Genomic DNA, 10718 nt, shown 5'->3' with positions numbered 1-10718 from the left:
CTGCTGGGCTAATGAAATCCAAATCCAAAACAAAAAGGCCACCAGAAACACCGGAGCTCACAAAATAGTTCAAAGCAAAAAGTCCAAAGGCACTGAAGCCCAGGAAACAGTTCACAAAACAGCTTAGGGGGGCCATCTGGAGGCTGACTGTACAGGGGTCCAAAACAGTGCAGTTCACGGGGCTGGCCGCGTGGAAGATGTCAGCAGTGACTGAGTAGGTCTGGAGGCCGTCCGTCATGGCAAAGACCCTTAACTGACGGCCTAGAAAGTGGCCGGCAATGGTGTGGTGGTGGACCTGGATGAGCAGGCCGTGCTGGATGTGGACAAAAACGAGCAGGACCAACAGGCCGCGCCTGACCCCTAAGACCTTCCAGCGGAGACAGATGGCTGGACGGGCCCCTCGGACCCCCCAGCAGAGACAGATAGCTGCACAGATTCCTTTGAGTCCCCAGCAGAGCTGGAGTATCTAATGTGACGTGATATTTATTATGTGAATGAGAATCTAAACCATGCTGTTTAAACTTAATATGTTTGTATTGAGCACTATGAAAAGAAACGTTTGTTTGAAAAGTGTTCTTGCAAAGATAAAATGCTTAAAGTCAGTTAATGCATAATGTGAAGACATTAGGTGAGGATGTGGGTGTTTGTGGGGCAGCTTGCTCTTGGCTGCAAAACCACAAAAAGCACAAATCCACACAAACACACAGTTTAAATGTCAGTGTGGTCCACATGCAAAGGGAGCTACTACTAATAAGAAGTGCAGTGTGTGTGTGTGTGTGTGTGTGTGTGTGTGTGTGTGTGTGTGTGTGTGTGTGTGTGGTCAAAAATACAACAGGGTGGGGGAACTGACAGGCTGTACTAAAGTCAAGGAAGATGAAAAACTGAAGCAACAACCCAGAACAGCCAGTTTCCACCTGATGCTGCATGCTTGAAGTTATCAGCTCAGAGTTATACAGACAGGTGCACTGCAGGTACTGTTATATACAACCGTTTATAAGTTGAAGAATCAGATTAGATTAAACTAAAGGGTTACAAGGCTTCAAGTGAAACACTCAGAAGCTCAAATGTTCGTCAGAAGAGCTCTGTGGGTTGTGATCAAAAGACTTTTCACACTTTTTTTGTCTTGTCAGTTTAGTTGGTTACATTTGATACGTAAACAAAGTAACACCCTCATGTGATGCTCTTTGACAGGATATCAGGTGAAATTAAGTCAGCAGTTGGAAGCAGATCAGTTGCAGCTCAGCCAGCAGGTAAGTGTCACTGACTGAAGTCCTTTAATGGACAGCGTGTGTGCTTTAATGTACAGCTATTATTATTTTTATAAGAGAAATGTATTATTACAATTACAATATTAAAAATGTTTTACTAAATGTTGTTCAGTTTAAGATTCAGTGCCAATTTCTTTTGTGTAAGAAAACATCCAGGAGATCAGGTTGTTGTTATTTATGTATCAGTTTTATTTGATTTGACATGGTGGAGCAGATCAAACCAAGTGAACACAAACTGAGCAGCCAACAGTTTGTGAGGCTGTGGTAGAGATGCATGTCTGAAAGAAAAGCTCACAAATGCAACAGCAATGGAAACATTAATTTTTGAAGCGCTTCATGTAAATTATGATTTCAATTCAATTTCATTTTATGTAGATGTCTCCAAACCACAATAACAGTTGCTGAACAGCACTTTGTATTATATAGTAAAGTGACTTGTCCAGGGTGCACCTTACCCCTCGACCCGTGCCAGCTGAGATAGACTCTAGCTTTCATCGCTGCGATGCTAGATCGGATAAGTAGAAGAAAATGGATGAAAGTAAATTAAAACACAGTAAGTTTAAGTGCTCCTTAGTATACACAGTAGGAGTCTGGATTACATCATCACTGCTTTTAGTTTTACAAACTGAGGCAGGATCTGAAACACTTGTGTGTCTGTTGTTCCTTCCTCTGTTTATATTGTGTTTATCTGTAGCCAGCTGTTTTTCTTCTATGTGGGTTGATGTCTGACTGTTTGGAGAAATAAAACTGTGTCGTCTCTAATCATGTTGCTAACATGGTAACATTTTATTTGCATCCTTTGCAGGATGAGAAGAATCAGAAGGCAGTCAGTCAATACCTAAAGCAACTACAGTCCTTCAAGTCTTCCAGTCACAGTCACAGTCACCATCCCAGCAGCCTCTAAGAAAGAAAACTGTCGACTTAATGGAGAGAAATAAGAAAAGCCTTTCCCTGTTTATTCTGCTGCCTCTGCTGCTGCTCTGCACAAGTGATGAGTGTCCCAGGCTTCCAGAGAGTTAGTCTTTATTCCTCTTTATTCATGTTTAACTGATTTTAAGATCTGTTGTTTAACATATTTACTCATTTTCATTTAATCTCTCCTGTTTTAATTCTCACAGATCTCACTTGCTACACTGACTACAATAGAAACATCACATGTTTGTGGAACAGCAGATACGTGTCTGATGACACTGCATGCACCATACATGCTCACTATGAATCTCGCTACATGTAAGGACCTCAGTCACAAAGAGAAAAGCTCAACACATAAAACTCACATAACAGAAATCATAGATGTCATCAGTAACGCCATCTGCAGGAAAATCAAATTAATATTCCTCTTCTCAGTTCTTACAGCGCTTCCTGTGACCTAAAGTCTGTTGACGTCTCCAGACCAGCGCTAAAGAAGTGCTCCCTGATCTTTGAAAAGAAAAGCACTGTGAGTGTGTAAAGAAATCAAATTATTTCTGAGCCCCCGAGATAAAATCATATATCCTATATCTCAGTTTGTATTTTAATTAGAAGTGAGATCTAATATTCTACGGAAAGCCTCGGGGCAGTCACTGACTCCTTCCAAATAGTTTTTTTATCCGGTCAATGTCAGAGATTATGTTTTCTGAAAATCCTGTGCATATGATGAGAGGGAAATCAGCTTGCATGTTTAAATTCGTACTATAAGCGCAGCTGCTAAGAGGTTGGTTTACTTTTCCCTGTTGTGTATTTGAAACTAAGGTGAAGTTTTTATGGCTTCTGTACAGACATGGAGCAGTATCAGTAATGTCATTCTCAGCAAGAAAGCTCAAAAAATGTATAACACTCCTTTCAAATGTACCCAGTAATCTCATTAACTATTTTTACTAGATCTTCTGCTTGATGTACTCAGGTCATCCTCTGTCTAAAAGAAGCTTCATCTCTTCTCTCTTTATGCTGCTCTTTGTTTTTACCAAGTCTATTATCTGATTGGATATTTGTGACTCCAATTGTTTTACTTTAAATCAAATTTGAAGTTTGCCAAACAAAAGACTTCTATATTGTTCTCACTCAATGTTTTCTAACAGTAAATATTTTTCAAACATTTTTTTTCCAGTTTCAGTCTTTCCATGAGTTGTCCCTTAATCTGAGCTGCAACCAAATGAAGAGTGTAAACACTTCCTTCAAGCCATCCTGTCACAGTGAGTGTAATCTACAGTATAAATACTGGCTCTTTGTGATTTACAGTGCGAGCTATTCATGGTGACCTAAAACAACTGTGTGTGTGATCTTGCAGTAAAGGTGAATCCTCCTGCAGAGCCAAAAGTCAACTTCACGTCTGTTTCCTGGTTGTCCCAAGTCCACAAACATGTAATCAGGTTATACAGAAGTGAATTGCAGTGGAAGAAGCAGGATCAGTCATGGAGTGTAAGTTTAGATTTTATGACACAATGTGAACACGTTTAAGTATAAAGTTGAGATCGTGAAAGTTCACATGTGAAACAAGATTCGTTCTCAACCCCACACTGGTTTCTGTGTGTCAGGATCCCGCTGTGCACAATAAAAGTGGCATTCAGTGTGAGCAGGAGTGCAAGGCAGAGCTGGAGCCAGATTTGCTGATACAAGGTGAGAGGTACAAGGCACGAGTTCGTGTGCGGTCTATTTTTCGGCACCGCGAGGGAGCCTGGAGTGACTGGAGCCCCACTGCATCATGGGAGTCACCAGTAGGGAAAATAAAACCACCACCAGGTACATTTATCTCAACATGTTTTGTTTAACATAACATACCAATGTCAAAATCTTTCCAATTCATTTATGCTGGGTGGCTGTAGCTCAGGTGGCAGAGCAGGTCAGCCACTAATCAGAAGGTCGGTGGTTTGATCCCAGGCTGCATCCTGGCTGCATGCCAAATATCCTTGGGCAAGATACTAACCCCATGTTTGCCTACTGGTGGTGGTCAGAGGGCCCGGTGGCGCCAGTGTCCAGCAGCCTCGCCTCTGTCAGTGCGCCCCAGGGTGGCTGTGGCTACAATGTAGCTGCCATCACCAGTGTGTGAATGACTGAATGTAGTGTGAAGCGCTTTGGGGTCCTTAGGGACTAGAAAAGCGCTATACAAATGCAGGCCATTTACCATATGCTGAGCATGATTACTGCAGTATGGAATAATTATGTATATGGGAAAATATTTGAAGTGTGTTGGTGTATAATACACAGCATAGAGGGGAAGAAGCCATTGTGAAAAATGTCCAATGCTGTATGTGGCAGGAGTTTGGTCCCTGGCTCAGCTGCAGGGTAGACGTGGTGCAGTGAGCTCAGGGGGCAGTACTGGGATGCAGGTGAGCCACAGATGGTGCCGATTGACTGATGACGGTGTCTCTTTTTGTTTCTCTATATCAAGTGCCGGTGTCCTGCAGGTTTTAGACACAGCTGATTCAAATGGCTAAATTACCTCCTCAACATGTCTTGAACTTCTCCAGAGGCCTGGGAATGAACTAATTATTAGATTCAGGTGTGTTGACACAGGGTGATATCTAAAACCTGCAGGACACCGGCAGTCGAGGCCTGTAGTTGCCCACCCCTGCTCTATATAGTGAAGGCAGATTTGAGTGGGGAGGAAGGAGAAATGAACTGGAACAGACTGTTTGCGTTGAGCACACAATAGTCAATAAAAAGCAATAATAGTGAGCACATTTACTGTGTGTGTCGTGTACGTTTACACTGTAATTTAACTTGCAACCTTCAACATACAAGGGAGAGGTGAGAGAGAGGGCTGGCTCTCCATTCAAGGTCAATAGGACTTTGTCACCAGAAAAAGTGAAATATTTCATAAACAAAGAAATAGTAGCCGGTTGTTATGAGGTAAGAGTGATCTGTCTACAACAATCAGAGTGAGACTTGTTAGCCACCAAAGAAGAAGAAAAATGGCAGACAACAATAACACATACTACCAATAAAATATCAACCAGTTACAACTGCATTAATTCTCAGATTCAAAAGCATCAATGTCCACATCTGGACTGTTTCCTTGAGTTGATGAAAGTGTTTAGTTTCCATTTGGTAGTTTTTCATGGGAACATAAAATATGCAGTCCATATGGGGAACCAGTGCAAGGCCTTGAATGGGCTAAAAAACAAAAGAGACTTATCATAGAGGTCCTACAACAATTAGAGCAGCGGTCTCCAACCTTTTTTGCGCCACGGACCGGTTTATGCCCGACAATATTTTCACGGACCGGCCTTTAAGGTGTCGCGGATAAATGCAACAAAATAAAACTAGTACCAGTCAGAGGTGGGACCAAGTCATTGTTTTGCAAGTCTCAAGTAAGTCTCAAGTCTTTATCCTCAAGTCTCAAGTCAAGTCTCAAGTAATGTCAGGCAAGTCAGAGTCGAGTCTCAAGTCACTGGTGTAAAAGTCCGAGTCAAGTCACAAGTCTGAAATTTTGAATTTCAAGTCCTTTCGAGTCTTTAAAAAAAAAAGAAAAGAAAAAAGTATGTTGCAGTTATGCTAAATGTAAATATTAGACCATGTAATTTTTAAATCTGTGTTTTTCTCAACACATGACAAAATAGTTAACTTAGAAAATATACACAAATTGTGAAATTGCACCTCTTTAAAATGCAGCTCAATTAAACCTAGCTCCAAGAATAATTTTCACCGACAGTTCTGAGATAAGCTGCATGTTATTCTTGGATGCGGTTGTAGGACCGGTGTTGTGCCAAAAAGTGATTGTCTGCCAAAAACTGATTTCCGGTATTTGCCAAAAAGCGATTGCTCATATTTAAAGTGCTATAAGTAACTTGTTGGGCTATAATATGTTAAACATATGTCAAATGCATCCCTTATGGATGACATAAAGTCATCTTGAGCCACAAACAACATTCGTGTAACAAGATACAAGCCGCAATCAGTTTTTGGCAGCGACTTTTATATAACCTTTATTTATGCAGTAAAAAAAATCTCATTAACATTAAAAATGTATTTTGTAAGAGTAAGTTGCCCAACAGGACAGCAGAAATGGCAGCAAATATTACAATAGTTCTGTAAAAATATTTTAAGTGGGGATAAAGGACCGGATTGGTTATAATGTAAGTACAAGTTGTAAAGATACTTAAAAAACAGATAATTTTTTAATTTTTTATGTAACCCCTTTGTATCCCCTGTTCACCGAAGTCTATTTACGAACATACGTAAAGATATTACACATAAAAAATACACAGAAACACTGGAAATCACTTTTTGGCACAACACCGGCTTTAAAATCGCATGACAAAAATATCATATACATTAAAAAAACTGCATCACCAACGTAGCCTGGACAACATTTGCTAGTTAGATGAAGTCAGCTATCTCATCGTAGCATATTTATATGCATATTTATAATTATACGGTTCTTGTGAGTGCATACACTCGTGAAGTTTAGTAACTTCCGGTCACTGCAACAAGCCCAGGTACAGTTTACCGACGGATGGGTGCAGGACCTTGAAATGCACCGTGTAGAAAGTAAAGACCATCGTACGTATCATAAGTTTACCAGTCTCACAAATCGTCTTCATAAATACACATTCGTTAACCGTTTATTAATATAACCTTTGAGCTTAACGGTAATTAATTAGTAGTGGAAATAATTTCTGGTACGCCTTACAGAAATGTAGCAGTGACAATAATATTGTATGCTGTAATCGTACTGGGCAATTAGTGATACAAAACAACTGTTTTATTCTGTGAATAAAAGTATATGTTTTTGTCAATGTACCATAATAACAGAAGCGAAACACAATATTGTGTCAGGACAATTCACTATTTATGCACAATAAATAAAGGAGCATAGCGCGACAATTTCTGTTCAGCGCCAGACTTGCTTGTAACCTATATCACTAATTATGTTATGAAAAATGACGCATTAACTACAACAGCAGACTGACCTTTGTGTAAATGCTTGGAGCAGACTAACCTGTGAGCTGGAGTGTTCTGGGACGTTATATTTGATCTTTGAATGGCTGCAATCCAGTCGCGTCTTTGTTACTTCGGAAACATGGCTCGAACAATTTCTCTTCAACGACGTAATCCGATAACAACCGATCTCTTTACCCGTCGGCTTCCCGTGGCTGTCATGCGACCGGCTATTGCAGTTAATAATACAACAGCTTCTTGCCATTTTTGTGTTTCTTTTTATCGCTGTGTGACTGATTTCAATTGAAAGCCTGCGTGCGCTAGTACCGCTTGCCACGAGTTCCCAGAATCCTTTGCGGTTCTACCCGTGAATGACGTCACATTTTCAATCTCTATATAATATGCATGTTAAATTTTATATTTGGGGTAAAATATCAAGTCTTTTCAAGTAAACCGGTTCAAGTCCAATTCAAGTCCCAAGTCATTGGTGTAAAAGTCCAAGTCAAGTCACAAGTCTTAGAACATTTTTTCAAGTCAAGTCTAAAGTCATAAAATTAATGACTCGAGTCTGACTCGAGTCCAAGTCATGTGACTCGAGTCCACACCTCTGGTACCAGTACCGAAAAAAAAGATGATTTATTCATAACACAAGTGAAAAGACCCAGGAAAACCGAGTTAACGATAAAAACGATAACAAAATAACGCTGAAAACTGATAAAAACCATGAAAACTATACATTTCACACCTGAGCCTCAACTCTCGCAGCCCGCTACCAAACGACTCACGGACCGGTACCGGTCCGAGGCCCGGGGGTTGGAAACCGCTGACTTAGAGGGTTGTCACATCAACAACTCAGCAGCTAAACAAATCGGTCACATGACCCCAGCCCAACATGGCGTACTTTCACTTAGTGAAGACAGACAGAAGAAAGACCCAGAAGCAAACAGCAACTGAAGGAGGCTGCAGTAAAGGGAAGAAATGGCATTTTGAAGGTTTCTGACTTCAGACAGTCACATACAAAAGATTTGCACTCAAGGATTAGTAATAATAATTAAATGAAGGGCATAACTGAAAATGTCTGTATTTTTATATTCCATGCACTTCATGCAAAATTCATCCTTAGTCTCTTGAATAATAAATCACACTCACATCTTGACTTCTATTTAAATTCACTGTATCGGCTGCAGAAGCAAACTTGTCTGTGTCTCATGGACTTGGCTGTATGACCCAGTTTTCTCATGTTTCTGAGCCACTGTGACCTGATCTGTCCCGTATTTTTCAGGTAATACGTTTGTTGTTCCCGTAACGATAGTCGGTGTGGTGGTGTTGCTGGCAGGCCTGCTCTTAAGCACTCACAAAACCACCCGGTACGTGAGCACAGGCACAAGTTTCTATGGCAAATAATATTATTATCATTTCTTCTATTTTGAGTTATTTTCTTACAACTCTGATTGATCTTTAATTTTTTAGGGTTTACATAGTAAAGAAAATCAAAGGTCCACCCATACCAGACCCAGGAAAATCCTTCCTGCGAGAAATCCAGGTACAAACCGCAGATATTTCCTCTGTTATAACAAGTTATTATTACATGTTATTATTCCATGCATTAGATAATACTGTGGCCACTTCAGGGCAGTAAACATAGTATTTATGAAATACTGTGGTGAATTTGTTTGCAGGAAATCAAATTATTATCATATATTCAAAGCTGTGTTTTAGCCAATAGTTTTAGTGCAATAGTGACTCTTCTTTAGTGTAGGGTTAAGAGTAGAGTGCTTCATCACAGTGTTAAAATAAAATGCTGGATAAGTTCATGGGAAGTCTATTATACAATGATTTAATTTTCGTTCAGTACAGTTTTATTCATGCAGCACCATTTAACAACAACAGTCACCTCACAGTATTTTCTCTGTTAACCTGTTGCCTGCTGGGAACAAGGCTCACTGTATAACCACAGAGGTGGACTGCATCAGGGTCTAATTTTCATGTCTAAACATATTCATTAAAAAAAAAACCTCTGCAAAGTAGCAGGGAGCTACAGAAAGTTTAAGGAGTCCAAAAGCAAATAAACAAAATAAGCTCAGTGCAAGTTAAAAAGCAGACGGACACAACATGTACCATAAGAAGACAGAGCATTGCAGATAGCTGTGAACTCTGTGGGAGGTGGAACCAGACAGACAAAGTGACTCACTAATCCAGCCACAGACTTATGACCTTTATGATCCAAACAACTCAAATTCACTAAAGTTTGAGTGAAGCACCCCAAACACCTGATGCTTTCCTATTTAATCCCATTAAAGTGCAGATTGATAATTTTATATATTTCAAATCTTTCTAATCTCTTCTGTTCTGTGACTTTCTCTCCTCCAGAGTGGGTTCTCCAGTGAATACTTTCACTCCTTCTTGAAATCAGTGGAAATGATCACTGTAGAATTAATCTCACCTGTGGATGCTGCTGTGGCCTACAAGCCAGATGAGAAGATGGTGTTGAACAAAGGCAGCTATGACTCCACCAGCTCCAGCTTCACTAACCCAAGTTACTCTGAGCTTTGTAGCCCTCCTCCTATTTCCTCACTCACTGCTGGGAATCTGAAGCCCTGTGCGGTTGACACGCCTTATGGTCCTGTTGGTACTCGGGGTGAAGGAAAAAGCGCAGAACAGGAAAGTGATGAAGCGAGAGAGAGAGAAAAGGAGACGTTAATGTTGCTGCTCAAAGGCAGCAGTAACAGTGAGCCAGTGCAGGTGATTTCAGACTACGAGAAAACTGAGAGGCTCGACAATGATCGATTTAGGCTCCAGAGTCTAGATTCAGGCATGTGCAGTTGTGCAGAGGTCAGTGAAGAGAGCATGGAGGCAGATAGCATCAATATGACTGATAGCCATGATGAAGAACCTGAGGCTGAGGAAGAGAAGGAGGGAGGGAATGAACAAAAGGCAGATTTTCAGAGGCTGTTTGGAAGCAGCGGAGGTGTGTTTGGCAAGTCTATCCAGGTTTGTTCTGATTATGAGCGAGTGGAGAAACAGCAGGCTGACAGCCCAGAGCTTCCCAGCTTGGATTCGGGTGTTAGCAGTGGGGGAGAGGAGCAGCTGAGTCAGGGTGAGGGCATGGAGGATGTTGATAAGTCCACTGAATCTACACGCTTCCTGTTTCTGCCTCATCCTTCCAGTGCTTTACCATGCTCCCTGCTCTCTTTTCCACAACTGCCTCTGAACTTGCCTGGGCCACGACTGAGTCCAGCTTTGCAGCTCCAGCCAGGTCACATGACACAGGGGTTTGCTCTGATGTCAACAGGCAGGTCGGTGGAGCCCTCTGGTGATGGATATATGCCAGTGAAACAGGAGGAGGGCTGAGAACAGACAGCAGGCTCAACTAGCAGGACAACATAGCATGTAGCACATGGAGGAGTCATCACAGTCAGTCAGTTCTCAGGAAAATGTAACATCACATAATTCTTTATCCACTTCACGTTTTTCAGCAACGTTAAAAGTATTTTCTTTTATTTTCATAGTTATGCAAAATTATGTTTCATATATCAGAACTGTGCACTATAACCTTGCTTTTAAAAGTGAATTGTTACATCAGATATTTCT

General features: G+C 40.9%; 1 protein-coding gene across 1 annotated transcript; it reads left to right on the top strand.

The window, feature by feature from the left end:
* Nucleotides 1–2092: 2092 nt before the first annotated feature.
* LOC146667602 (uncharacterized) lies at nt 2093–10550 on the top strand. Its single transcript, XM_085408485.1, has 11 exons — nt 2093–2283; nt 2387–2498; nt 2616–2706; nt 3355–3439; nt 3535–3665; nt 3782–3986; nt 4875–4877; nt 8410–8494; nt 8598–8670; nt 9173–9180; nt 9500–10550. The coding sequence occupies exons 1-11, from the start codon at nt 2193–2195 to the stop codon at nt 10476–10478; spliced, it is 1863 nt and encodes a 620-aa protein (XP_085264611.1). The 5' UTR covers nt 2093–2192; the 3' UTR covers nt 10479–10550.
* The last annotated feature ends 168 nt before the right edge of the window (nt 10551–10718 follow it).

The sequence above is a fragment of the Rhamphochromis longiceps genome, linkage group LG6 (assembly GCF_057381845.1).
Source record: "Rhamphochromis longiceps isolate RC_006_pf linkage group LG6, R_longiceps_female_GT1.1, whole genome shotgun sequence".
NCBI classification, from domain to species: domain Eukaryota; kingdom Metazoa; phylum Chordata; class Actinopteri; order Cichliformes; family Cichlidae; genus Rhamphochromis; species Rhamphochromis longiceps.
This window is presented reverse-complemented; position numbering and strand designations above follow the sequence as displayed.

What these genes read in the sequence shown, in the direction of transcription:
- LOC146667602 (XM_085408485.1), top strand. Translation starts at nt 2,193, where the DNA reads ATGGAGAGAAATAAGAAAAGCCTTTCCCTGTTTATTCTGCTGCCTCTG. An exon ending in TCTTTGAAAAGAAAAGCACT is followed by an intron (nt 2,707 to 3,354) that starts GTGAGTGTGTAA and finishes TTTTTTTTCCAG; the next exon opens with TTTCAGTCTTTCCATGAGTT. An exon ending in AGCAGGATCAGTCATGGAGT is followed by an intron (nt 3,666 to 3,781) that starts GTAAGTTTAGAT and finishes TCTGTGTGTCAG; the next exon opens with GATCCCGCTGTGCACAATAA.